At 48.1% G+C, this 13,797-nt stretch overlaps 1 protein-coding gene across 1 annotated transcript in view; it reads right to left on the bottom strand.

The window, feature by feature from the left end:
• The window catches only part of LOC142573127 (uncharacterized), a 75,249-nt gene extending 68,409 nt beyond the window's left edge, over positions 1 to 6,840 (bottom strand). The window contains exons 1-3 of the mRNA XM_075682652.1: positions 6,581 to 6,840; positions 4,384 to 4,614; positions 2,028 to 2,166 (exon numbers count right to left, since the gene is read on the bottom strand). Coding sequence (XP_075538767.1) covers positions 2,028 to 2,166; positions 4,384 to 4,614; positions 6,581 to 6,714 — 504 coding nt within the window. The 5' untranslated portion in view covers positions 6,715 to 6,840. The remainder of the gene's footprint in view (positions 1 to 2,027; positions 2,167 to 4,383; positions 4,615 to 6,580) is intronic.
• Between the last annotated feature and the right edge of the window lie 6,957 nt (positions 6,841 to 13,797).

Raw genomic sequence — 13,797 nt, 5'->3', positions numbered from 1 at the left:
TCAGGCCCAGATAGTACTTCAGCGAAGGTATTTCAATAAACAAACAAATACATAACACTACATCATTGTTTCTTTTTAATGAGCAGCCAGTACCCAGAACGTCCGGTTTACGCACGTTCTGCTTCTTCCCATGGCCATAGACGCTGCATTCGAATGCTGCACCCACCCTTCCCCTGCAACTTTTTACTGCATGCGCGCAGAGGAGAGGAGGCGTATAAAGGAGTGAGCAATTTTCTAATTTCACGCTACAAACATAGTGTGCCAAGGCTGTTTCAAGGTATTTGCTGAAGCGCCCATGACTTGTCGTACGCTGCACTGTGACTGCAAGCAAACCGTTTGCGAAGCACGGTGGCGCGTGTCACGGCTGCGCATTTGGTACCCGGATGTACCCACGTACGTAAGCCTGCTGCTAGGCTGGAGCGTGTAGAGGAAACTCCGCTTGTTTTTTTTTTTAGCACGGCTAGACTGTACTAGAATAACACGGCCGGACTGGACTGCGAAGGCGCTTTCCCCATGACGGTTTTGCGATCCCTAGGAGGGCAACAGGTTTTCTTTGATTTCCTTTTTTTTTTCTTTTTTACTGCGCGGGCCGTAGTTCAAGCGCCTACCACGTGAAGGCAAGACGCGCAAACTCCAGCTAGAGTTTCTGTGTATGGCTCGCGTAGTGCTCTGTAACTATAACCACTGCTGCCCCAGCTGTTCCAGAAGACCCTGCACGGTCAGCGGATAATCCAGCATGAGGACTTCATGAATGGCACGTGCCGGGCTGAATTTTCATGGAGAAATTTGAAAGCACGCATTTTGGACTATAGTGACGTCATGCCGGCTTATACACTGCGCGCAAATATCGCGCGGTGAGTTAGTAGTGCGCGGAGACGGCTCCTCCACACTGGGGGTGACTTGAGTCGATATTGTGCCAAGCCTCGGGTTAACAGGCGATCTCAAGGCCATGGTGTGTTGCTGCCTAGCCCTGTGTAAATCCCAATCAAGCAAGACGCCTGGCATCGTTTTCTGTAGACAAATCGTTGTGCTCTAAATGGCAAAAGAACATTTCAAGGGTCGCTATCGAAGACCTTTCGTTCAGAGTGATTATATTTATGGGTAGTCTTGTCCCGCCGTGTCTTTACAGTCGACCCGAAGCAAAGATAATGGCGACCTACTAGCCCCGTCGTTAACAGTTCATTCTGACAAGTGTACTTGTTTGTCTTTCTCTGGTGACCGCTTTCCACCGGCTACCAAATGTTCAACGTTATCGCTAGGATAAGAATAACACGCCTTTAAGTGGCGAACTACGCCAATGAGTGGTCGAGCGTCTCGCGCAAAACGAGCTCACTGCAAGCACCCTCAAACAGGAAGTTCAAATTTTCCAATACCAATCTTCATCTAAAAGGACATTTCAGTTTGATTGCTTCAGGTATGCGTTTGGCTGACTGACATAAGTACAAGACCGCAGCTCACTGCTTGCCCACCCATTCTTTTCCTGAATACCAGCGCCAGGTGTCACCACTAGCCGGCGAAGTACAAAACCTTTGCTCTGCATGCTTCGTGTTTCGTTTGCCACGTGTCGGCCGTGGCAAACACATTAGTCATCATACAGCAGCTACTGTATTTGCTACCACATTTCAAGTACGATACACTAATTGATGTTATCGCAGCTCATCACTTTTCTTCCTATTTATTTTGCTTTACGCGTTTTGCGACGAACAGCTAACAATCCTAATAAGTGTTCTAATCTAGTTCTTCGGCAGATGCCTGCCTGATTGCTTCGAATTCTCATGCAGTAAGGCGAAAATTAAGTTTCCCTTCTACGCGGGTATGTATACCTAGATGATTTTTTGAATTTAGTAAATTGAAATATTCACGCGAAAAAAAGCATTGCTAGCTCTCAAGCAGCCTAGGAACACGTAGCAATGAGTTTCGCATATTTGCTGCGTTCATTCAGCCCATGAAGTTCAGGAGTGAAGCCACGCGCCAATTTAGTACGCGGTGCAGCATCCTGCCCGCCAGTTGGCCTGACAGGGCCTCACCTGTGACCGACATTTCACCAGCAGCTTGGACATTTTGTATCGCACCCCGCTATGCTTGAGGTGAGAGAAGCGGCCTTTGTCTTCCAAGAAGATCGCTTCACGCAGGAACTCCGCGTCTTGGTACGAATCGTACTTCTGCCTGCGTGGTTCATTCAGTGACGTCATGGAAAGGCACTGTACGCAACACCCTCCACCAGCTTGTCTGCTTAGCCGGCCGGAGAGAACGACCTCGATAAACCGAGAAAGCGTTACTGCACACAATATTGCGCCATATATCTCGTCACTGCTGCGTATTATGGCTGAAACTGTTTTTTTTTTTTGTGTGTGTGACACCTTGATTTTGGAAACCAGGCGGAGACGCACGACAATGTATACTTGCAAGGACAGGAACGAGGGAGCGCGCGCTTTCCTGCTGGCAGAACACGCTCCTAGTCTGATGCGTACAGTCGCGCGTGACATGAAATGCGAGAAATCACCGACTCGGTAACTGCTCAGTAATAGGGCGTCCTAAACGTGATAGATTAGAGACTCGACGAGACTATCGTATCTTCGCTCCCTGCTTTGCAGTTCCTTCTGGCAGTGCCACTCCCGCTCAGATACACTTGCTTGTTGCTTCCTTTCTTCGTGTGCTCTTCCTTTTCTTCAAGTACATATCTTTTCACTAGTGCGATGAAGTGCAACAAAGCGTTGTCTTTACAGCGCTCAGTGGTTGCCTCTCGAGGGGTTGCAGTGGTTGCACCCCGATTATTCGCACACGCGAAAGCCAACGGTCGTCTTTCTTGTCAATTATTTCAAATAAAATAAACACATTGAGCTTCCTCTTGTGATAAGTATACAAACTTTTACAAATTTCCGTTTCGATGCCGTCACGATATCACACAAGACGAGAAATAGGTAGCTAAACTGACGGTTGATGAAAATACGGGCGAGAAAACAAGATTGCACGTTCATCTCAGCGCGAGCGCAAGCTACTGCAAGGCACAGAGGAAAGCCAGTCAGCAGCGGTTGACATCGAAAAAACAGAATGCACTCCGGGGTGTATTAGTGTACCATGCGATTAGTTATCCAGTGTTTTACCTTGTTTGTTGTTAGGGGGGGAATACAGGATTCCCAGAAAACCGCGTATTTCTTTATTCGACGTTAGTCGCACCCTGCTTATTGCCATCTTACTCTTACATAGAGTCTTTACTTACCCTTTACTTTTCTTGTCGTTCTTCCTTCCATTATACTGCACTTCCTTCAAAATCGACCACAATTTATTTTTTACTAAAACCACACATCCGTTTCCGGATTTAGGCGTGCACATTTTAAATGAGCACACTTCGGTTTCATTTCGACCTTTTTTTTTCTTAATTACTCAATGCTACTGCTCCGTACTTGACTCTGGGCTTAACTTTGTGCGGCGTTTTCATTCGAAGCTTCAATTTCGCGCATTTTTCGTAGTCCTACGTGCACTAGAACGCCTCAGGTTGTCTCATTTATGGGACGAAAGTGGTTAGGTACCCAGATCTCACGGACCTGAATTTCTTTTGAACTCGCCAAAGAAGAACATGCGTTCAAAAAACGGAGAGAAGAACTGATAGTCTTGTGTTCGCCGCGCAGAAAACGCCCTTCGATGGCACATTACTTGTAATTCGTTTCATACGTAGCAGGGAACTATGCGAAAGCGAGATAGACTTTTCGCGCCGCTCGCGCCCGCGACTAAAAAAATAGTGCGTCACATGTGAAAGCAAAATGCATATACGCACGTGATGCCTCACGCTTTCGATATAAAATGAAGTCTCATATATTTAGGTCGAAAAATATGAAGTATTTATCACGTGAAAGGCATCGATGGTCTAAACCTATTTGCGACCACACCAGCGGAGTGGCACGTTTATGCAACCAGCAGCCACGGTGCGTCATTTGCACTCGCGACCAAAACGTTGCACGCCACAAACAAGAAACACAAAGGTGCGCAATATATAATTTGACATAAGTTTGCGATTGCAAGTTAAAGCTTTAGTATATGTCGCAATTTATTCTTTTGAAACCATCGCGGATCTGCAGCAACTGAACTGCGAAACACGGGGAGTGATACATCTATGACTGCACTACTTGCTGTACTTTCCGCAGCGTTGTCTGCTCTGTATGAAACGTTGTACAGAATGGCCCACGGTAGCCCTTTAATCTTCACACAGCGCGTGACTGTACAATCGCGACAGTCTATTTATGCTGCAAATTTCACACTGGTTGCCTTAACGCCATTCCCGTCGTGGGGCAAATAAATAGAACTGGTGATGCGGGTTTCTTCGCAGTAAATGCCATCACCGTTGTGGCTTTGGTTAACCAGCGATCATTGAATAAGCATGCGTACAGGGGTCCTTCGAAAAAGTGCTCCGTCTGCGTCCATCGCCCGCAGACGTGCTGGTAGAAGTCGTGGCACGGGCTCGCCGCGGTGTTCAGGGCACGTTTGAGACCCGCCTCTAGGGAGAGGCATCGCACACCCTCGCAGCGAACCACAGCATGGCGCACCGCCACGGGGACGCCGATCCACAGGGCAGCCGAGACGAGGCCCAGGGCGCCAACGAACGCCGCGTGCCGTTTCCTGCGTCGTGTACGCGAGGCGCCGGGAAAGCGCGCGTTGCTTTTATTGGCGTGTGGACGTCTTTCGACCAGAACTGCACGATGCCTGCGGGGGCACCCTACATTGAGCAGTGTTGCGTACAGGCAAATACCACATATTTTTTTTTTTAGTTTCGGTAGTGAGTACGAAATGTCTTGCTAAATGACTTCGACCCACTCTATTAGACTGGCAGCAAGCGTCATTTCTTGGTGTTTAGAGCAGGAACGCACAAGTTCGGCACGCGAGTCACTTTCTTATGGAAGCACGGTCACGTGGTCATAGGCGAAATACCGATTAAAGATCTACAGCTGCACTGGTGTAACAGACATGACAAAGCAAATGAAACATAAATCTATGGTCCGCATATGACGAGAGAAGCCGTAGATGGTTTGGGGTGAAGCCCACTTCTAGTTTTAGGCCATTTGTTGTCCCCTTACTGCTGAAAAAGCTTCCGCAAAAGAAAAAGTTTTCATTTTTATTTTCGTTGATTATGCTTGTTCACTGTGTTTTTTTTTTCCATTGGGATAAATAATTTGAAAATTTCTGCGTATTTATACCTGCCGTCATGGAAGGGTTAAGAGATATCGAAAGGAGAATAAAATGGTGCCTGATGATACCTGTAGAAGATCGATAAGATAAGCTTCTCATGATATGGAGAAAATTTAGGTCACGCAAATTTCTGTACAGTAACCTGGTAGCTGTCGCCACTCTGGTACGAGTGTGGATGACTAGGCCTTCCGGCCTGCCGGCCCGCCCGCCTGCCGATTACGACGATGAAATGATGATGACCAATCAACGACGATGGTGTGATGACAAAGTGACGACGACCGACAGTATCTGATATCTGGTCTGCACTATGCCCCGACAACGAAGAAATGACGGCGATGACAACGAAAGTATGTTTGTGTTGTAGATTACGTCAGCGCTTGCTTACATAATCTGCCGCACCCAGCCGCTTCGCTTTGCACTATATCATGTGCTGGTCTGCACTATACCCAGGATGGGAATCGTGAAAGACGGCAACCAGCAGCTGGCAGGCAGCAGCTAGTAACCAGCACCAACCACACAGCTAGTGACATACAAGCTGCGGCCCAAACTGTATAATCGGCTAAATATCAGCAGCTAGCATTCGCAAAATGGGGAGAAGAGCAAAAGAAAGCTTCGCCATAAAACACGATCAGAGACGAACGCGTCATAAACCAGCACCGTGAGGGGCGCAGGGTAACGCATCTATAACCACGTTTATGTGAATCCCGACAGCGTACCGAATTCCGTAACGCATCGCGGTGATGCAGTGCGACAACGTTAACATCTGGAGCACCTCGCTTTGCCCGAAACAAGCCGCAATCTGTTTCTGGCGATCGCGCTTCGTTGGTGAGTGGAGGAGAGCCACACGCAGGTAGTAGTCTCACTTTTCCGCGCTGTCTCGACACGATCACGTGCACAGCGTGAGTCGACTTACCCGTTGAAATGTACCCTCTCCTGGCGCATTAATGCGGTTCGCCTTCCTAAAGCATTAGCGACATTTACATGGATGCGATGCGCTAGAAATGTGATGCGATGCGTCATTCTCGCAGTCACGTAAACGCGGCCTATATCTCTGGGATTACTAAACACATTTGCACGTCATTAAGGACGCCAACAGCTTGCTCACTCCTATTTGCGGACTTCAATAAAACATTTGTACAAAAAAACACGAAATGATATTTGGTTCATAACTAAATACTACTACAATACATAACTGATAACTGTTCGCAGAGCTATCCACTACTGAGAACTCTCTCCTGCGTACCAAAGCACTGCTTTAGGCTACACATTAAGCTTCCCGAGAATAAACCAAGATATTAAACTATTAAAGAAGCGCAGCACATATGATACGGTGGGCATTAGAAGGATATCGTTGCAACCGATGCGACTCTGGGGAGCGGTCATGCACGCGTCCTGTCACCTGATCGCTCCGGGTGGCGGCTCCTCGTCTGTGCCATGGGTACTCTGGCTAATCAGCTCACGAGGAACTGCCGCAGGGGCTGGTTCCGATGTGGACAATGCTACGGTTGCCTCCTGGGTGTGTTCCGGCCCCATGAACGCACAGGGCAGAGTGCTGCTCTGGGAAGTTGCACCTGATGACCAGTTCCTCCTGCACGAAACACAGAAAGACTGAAGGGTCGATGCAAGCCGTGACGCAGGACGCGAAGCATTCACGGGACGTCGCGCGATGGCGCTAGCTTCTTCTTTTTCTTCACCTCGAGACCCATGAGTGTGACTCCCGCGTGAATCTTCCAATTTTGATCAACGCTATTATTAGCTCACTTTCCTAAATATAGACTAGGGAAACACGAGAAACAAAGAAATTCTGGGTTTTTACGTGCCAAAACCACAATCTGATTATAAGGCACGCCGTAGTGGGAAACTCAAGATTTAATCTGACCAGCTGTTATTTTTAACGAGCACTTTAATCTAAATACACGAGAACTTATGAATTTCGACTCCGTGAAAATTAGGCCGCTATGCTTGTGATTGAAGGCGTGACCTCCAACTCAGCAGCGGTAGATATGCAACTCAATTTGAAATGTACTCGGTTAAGTGACGTTGACGCCCATAGCTTTGTTCACTGAAGTGCTGAGGCAGAACGGAAACAAACACTACAGTACACTTTTAAAAAACTGATGCCGTAACTCGACTGGAATTGCCTAAGTATGCGTAGTTATTGTGCCACTTGCTTATATCCACGAAGCTCGGTGTCATTATCAACCTTATGAAATTTCATACGAGCAGTACAACTCCTTATCAACGCTTATCGGTCCCTATAAACCTTGTCAGACTTGATCCGACCCTTATCAACCCTTAGCGTTACTGCAATCAATCCGATCCTTATGAAGCCCTATCTGTTCATAACAACCTTATCGGACATAATCACACCCTTATGAATTCTTTTCTTTTTCAAGCTTGTCAGTGTTGACCCGATCATTATCAACCCTTTTCGGTCCTTGTCAACCTTATCAGAATTCCTCCAACCATTACAAGGCATTATCGTTCTTTAACACTTTATACATCGGCGTCGAATCATTATTAACCGTGATGAGACCCATACAAACCCTCATCACTTGTTATCAACTCATTGATTTCTTATCTGTCTAAGGCACGTGACGTGAAGCGATATCGATATCGTTGACATTTATCGTCACCTCAGATATCGGTGACATTTCGGTCAGTGGAGGAACGCCCCAACGGAAGTCGCATCCAGCGACCACCGAAACGCATCGGCGATGTGGCTTATGTGGCATAAAATTTTCACAAAATCGTAATCTTTCTGATGTCTACAATGCTCCTAGTTGCCTCTACATGTGGTCATAGAGATGGCTTTCCATCCACGATCACCAAGTCTTTCAACAATTCCCTCATAAAAACTGTTCTTCTTTGCCATTTGTTATGTGCCACATGTACAACACATTCCCATCGTCACGTTGTTGTGACGTTAAACAACACAGTAGCGAAAATTGTGAATCAAGAAAATAACACTATTGCACAAACCGGTGCTCAGGAAAACGAGTAACAGTCAAGTACAACGATAGCGGTGAGCACAGTCAGCGACTGCTGAAAAACTGATCTGCGGGTCAAGCGCGTCGGCTTTTCTACGCCAGTCATCGAAGGTTATAGCGTAATTGCTGGTTCTCGTATACCCGGTATACTTTCCACAAAGCACAACGCTATTTGCGTCACGTATGAAATCTAATCACACAAGGTTTTGCAGAACATACGCAACAGATAACTTTCGAGTAAGTTCTTAATCATGCAAACTCGTCTTGCCCTGAGCGATAACATTAACGTGTGCGCAGGTTAAATGCGGTCCCCGAAAGAACGACAAGCAAGTCCACATGTCTATACCCCCCTCTTGAAGAAGAATCGTCCCGATGCTACAAACACGAGAGTAAAACAGAAAATAAAGCACACGTAGTAAATAAGAATAACAAAGAAACAAAGTCCCAGAGTTCGTTATTGCAGGTAGAAGGACTCAAAGCGCACGATATGGACTACATCAGGTGGCGAGGGGAGCCGCTGTGATCGCGTAATGCCGTGTGGCACGGCCTCATAGTCCAGTGCCCCAATACATCGGATGATCTTGTAGGGTGCGAAATAGCGCCGTAAATGTTTCTCACTAAGTCCTCGTCGGTGTGTTGGGGTCCAAACCCAAACACGGTCGCCAGGCTCGTATTCCACGTATCGTTGTCGAAGATTGTAGTGCCGGCTGTGCGTCCTCTGCTGCCTCTTGATGCGCAGGCGGGTGAGCTGTTGAGCATCTTCGGCAGAGATAAGTGGCGACATAGAGATTGCCTTCCTCATTGTCGTGCGGTAGCATGGCGTCGAGCGTCATCCCCGGAATCCTTCCGTAAATCAGCTTGAGCGGCGTCTTGCACCGCCATGTGGTAAGCGAAAGTTACGTATATAAGGATCGCATCTCAAGTCTTGTGTTTGACATCGACATATATTGTCAACATGCCAGCGAGGGTCTTGTTCAGCCTGTCTGTAAGACCTGTGGGTGGTATTCAGTATCCCTCTTGTGCCTTGCTCGGCTGTGTTGCAGAACCGCTTCGATAAGCTCCGCTGTAAATGCCGTTCCTCGGTCGGTGATCAGCGCTTCGGGGGTACCATATCATAGCAGGATATTCTCAACGAAGAATTTTGCCATTTTGGCCAAACTGCCTTCAGGCAGGGATTTTGTTCCGTAGTAGCAGATAAGGTACTCGGTAGCCACAAAGATCCACTTATTCCCAGGCGTTGACGTAGGAAAGTGTACCAATAATTTAATTCCGATTCGTTGGAAGGGTGGACAAGGAGGTTCGATTGGCTGTAGCAAGCCTGCTGGTCTTGTTGCTGACGTCTTGCGTCGCTGACAGTCTCGGCATGTCCTAACGTAGTGGGAAACATTGTCGGTCTGGCGCGGCAATTAATAGTTATCTTGTATTCTCGATAGCGTACGGGAGAATCAAGTGGTCGGATCGTCATGAAGGGCGCGCAGAGCCTCTGCATGCAGTTCAGAGGGCACGGTAGTTGGCAGGGAATGGTGAGCGGTTCTTCTGAATGAGGACGCTATTTTGTAGAAAAAAAACTAATGAAATAATCGCCTAAGTGCCCAAAGGACAACGTTGTTGACACTTTCCAAGTACTCGACCAGGTTTTCAAACGAAGCTGGTATCGCCTCACAAGTGGAGTTCTAGTGGCCACGCAAAAAACCCAGTTGATCCCAGAGCAGAGCAGCTGCGGGAAGGAGCGGTTTTATGAGCTGACAGCTGCGCCGGGTGCCGGAGCGTGTCATTGCGAAGGATTCGGGCTGCATATGCGCGCGCTCACACCATGCGCGTAACCAATGAGAACCGTTTCGCTTCAGGTGGGGAGGAAACGGGCAGGAAAGGGTTTCGCGCGCGCTGCACCGGCTTGGGGCCCTATGACGTAAAACTATACTAATATGTTTTTATTCCAATCTCCTGACGTCAAATTTGCGTAACCGCCGTCGCAAGCACCGGGTGGTGACCCGCAGGGTTATCTGAACAGATCAATCAAACGCTCTCCTCGTTCAAAGGAGGTCACTTTTGTTTGCTTGAAAAACGAATAACATCGCCTACACTGATGCGGCTAGTCTTATCTAATTGGCTGACAAGAGGCGAGGACCACGCTCAAGTCGAGAGGGATTCGATGGGGCCGAGCCAGTGCGCTGAAAATCAATGACCCGATAAAGAAGGTGGTGCCGGCGTCTGCGATTGGTCCGCTTTCCCTTACTTAGCTTGCGATGTCTGGTCGAAAATCGCGGCGGCATGCAACGGAAGCTTAAGAATGACGCTATTACGGATGAAGAGTTGGCAGAACGAGGTCGTAAACGTGCCGAAAGTGCTAGAAAACGTTGCACGGTCACGCATAAAGTTTTATTACACGCAAATAAACCCGTGCTCTCCGTCAGGTGCAAGTAGCCATTAACTGAGTGATCGGCGGCAGCCATCTTTTATTCCTTTCGGAACGGAACAGTCTGAGGCTATTCAGAAGAAAATTCAGTTTTGGTCGGCATAATAATGCATCTTGAACGCGTACGTATTACCTTGATGCGCTGAGTTTTCGCGGTTTTGTGACGTCGTGTGATAGGCAGGTGAAGTGGATGCAGTCCGAAAACTTTTGACCAGTAGACGAGAGCTGATGGCGAAAAGCGTCGAATAAGAAATAAGTATTTTTCTTTTCGTCAGTGAAATTATGCATAATCAGTGTGTACATGTCATATCAGATGGGGAGCTATCGCGGATTTCGTGACGTCGCGTGACAGACAGGCGAAGTGGGGGTAGTCCAAAAAGGTTTTTCACCAATCGCGGAGAGCTGATGCAGAACTGGAATACAAAAATTTGGAATAGCTTTACGTTATAGCGCCCTTGGTTTCCGTTCAGTTCAGTCTCGGAAAATGGATGGGCGGCCACGCGTTGTGCATTACCCCGAGGAACGGGCAGCGTTCGACGAGTGGCAGCGAGAACTCGCCCTTGAAAGGGCTCGCCGTCGGCGCGCCCGTCCAGCCTAGAGCCGACCGAGCCGAGACAATTCGACAGCAACGAGAAGATCCCTAGCTGAGGCAGCAGGAGGCCGAAGCAATCCGCCACCGTTACCTATGGGTTACTAAACCATGACGAAGGTCAGATGCACGCAGGGCAAGCTTCGCATAACGCCACATTCCCGTGGGGGGAGGGTCGCTCATCCTTTTAGCTTCGGGTCTGCTCTTTGCGGTTCAGTGAAATATTCCATGCTTATTGTCCCCAGAAAGGCGTCGTCATCCTTGTCGTTTTGCGGCGGCGGGTCAGTGGGGGGTGCGGGATATGCAGTCTGCATCAGTGTGTTTCCGTCCGCACTTGCAGACAAAGGCGATGTGAAATTCCTGAAGCCTGAGAATGTATTGTGCCAGGGGTCCTGAAGGGTTCTTTAAGTTTGCCAACCAACACGAATGTTGGTCACTCATGGCTATGAAGGGCCTGCCATATAAGTAAGGGGGGAATTTGGTGGTTGCCCAAATTATGGCAAGACATACTTTTTCCATCGTAGAATAGTTGCCTTCCGCTTTCGACAGAGACCGGCTAGTTTAAGGAATGACTCTTTCAAACCCGTCTTTCCTTTAGACTAGAACGACACTGCGGCCAAGGCTACTTGCGTCCGTAGGAGTTTCGATGTCGTCGTCTTCGAAACCGGCAACTACTGGTGGTGACTCCAGGCGTGGTTTAAGCTCTTCGAATGCTTCGAGTTGCAGCGTTTGCCACTTGAACTCCACATCGGATTTTGTGAGATATGTCAATGGCTCTGCGATACGTGAAAAGCATTTGACGAAGCGCCTGTAATAGTCTGTTCCCGCGATCCCTCCTCTCGACTTCTATTTCCCAACAGCCAGTCTTGAGATACATCCATGAGAAACACCTAGCGTTGCAGAGCCCGTGCAATGCGTCGTTTATTCGTGGGAGCGAGTATACGTCATTCTTCGGATCTTGTTCAGTCGACGATATTACAAGCATAAACGCAGAGTTTTGTCCTTTTTCTTCACCAAATAGAGAGAGATAAGATAATGCAGAGAAATACAGGGAGGTTAACCAGAAGTAGTTCCGGTTGGCTACCCTGCGCAGGGGGAAGGATTAAGGGGGATAAAAAGAGAAACAGAGTGGAAGGGGGAGATAGAAAGAAAGAAAGACAAGCACGAACAAAGCGGGTACACTACAGAGCAGTAGTGGGAAGCTTTCTTAGAGTCTGTCGTGAAGCCTCGTAGACTGCAGTAACCTTAATAACGCGAGTTCTTCTTCTTCTTCTAACGCGAGGCTTCAACGCGGATGGTCTTTCGGAGCATTGGCCTGAAGCTTTTAGTTCTGGTAGTGGAAGATTGTCCATCTGGTCCAGTACTCTGCACATCACTTGTCTCTGAGCACTATATCGCGGGCAGACATAGATAATATGTGCGAACGTCTCGTCGATGTTGCATGTGTAGCACGTGGAGCTGTTGACCATTCTAATGAGAAAAGCATATGAGTTCGTAAAGGCAACGCCTAGCCACAGATGTTAGAGCATGGTCTGTTCACGTCGTGGTAACCCAGGCGGGAGGTGCATCCTTATGTCCGGAGACATCGAAAGCAACCAACACATGGTGAAGACATTTGAGTCCCACTGGGGCAAAGAACAATCACGGGACATCAATCGCAGCTCCGCCGCAGCATCTGTTCGCGAAAGCGGAATGAAGACTCTGACCACTTTCATGTGCAAATCGGGTGGCTTCGTCAGCGTGGTCATTCCCGCTGATGATACAGTGTCCTAGAAGCCACTGAAAGATTGTATTGTGTCCCTTCTAATGGCTTTGATGATAATATATGTGCCGAATTTCTGAGGCCAATTGTTCATTGGGTCCGGTGCGCAGTGGGCTTCGTATGCACTGAAGGGCGGCCTTGAAGTCACTAAAGAGTGTCCATTGTTGCGGTGGCTTGCACCCGTCGATGTGGTCCGACATGAAGTTCTTAATTTGATTTCCTCAGATCTTGCCGGGATGATGACTGCAGCAGCACAGCTGTTGAGTTTTACCGAACCATCTGTGTATACATGTTGCCGGAATCTGTGCACTTTGTGAATGTGCTCCAAAGTTGCTTGTTTTAAAGCTTGCAATGGCGCTCCAGCTTTCTTTCTGATTCCTGGAATTGTCAGTTGCACTTCACGCCGGTGCAGACACCACAATGGATCTGATAATCATGTAGCGGGTGTAAATTCTGATGGCAAGTAGGACTGATGTCTTACAATAGTTTTAGCAAAAGTTGAAAGTGGCCTTTTTGCTGACAAGCAAGCAAGATGGTGGGAGGGAATCCGAGTCAGGTGTCGGATGTGTGCTCTCAAGGACATCAGTATCAATGTAGACGGTCAAAGGAGCGTCTCTGGCTATAGCTACTGTCGCAATGGATTACATAGTTTTAGGGAGACCGAGACAAGTCCTGAGTGCTTGGGCTTGCATTGCACGCTCTGGCGCTTGCAGATATTCGTAGTGCAAGCATTTCCTAGTACAGGTAAGCTGGTACCGCAGGAAGCCTAAAAAGAGTGCTTTATATAGTTGGAACATTGACGGTACTGTTGCGCCCCAGGACTTCCCACCAAGAAATGCAAGAAGGTCCACAATGGCGG

Source organism: Dermacentor variabilis, chromosome 2 (assembly GCF_050947875.1).
Source record: "Dermacentor variabilis isolate Ectoservices chromosome 2, ASM5094787v1, whole genome shotgun sequence".
NCBI classification, from domain to species: domain Eukaryota; kingdom Metazoa; phylum Arthropoda; class Arachnida; order Ixodida; family Ixodidae; genus Dermacentor; species Dermacentor variabilis.
This window is presented reverse-complemented; position numbering and strand designations above follow the sequence as displayed.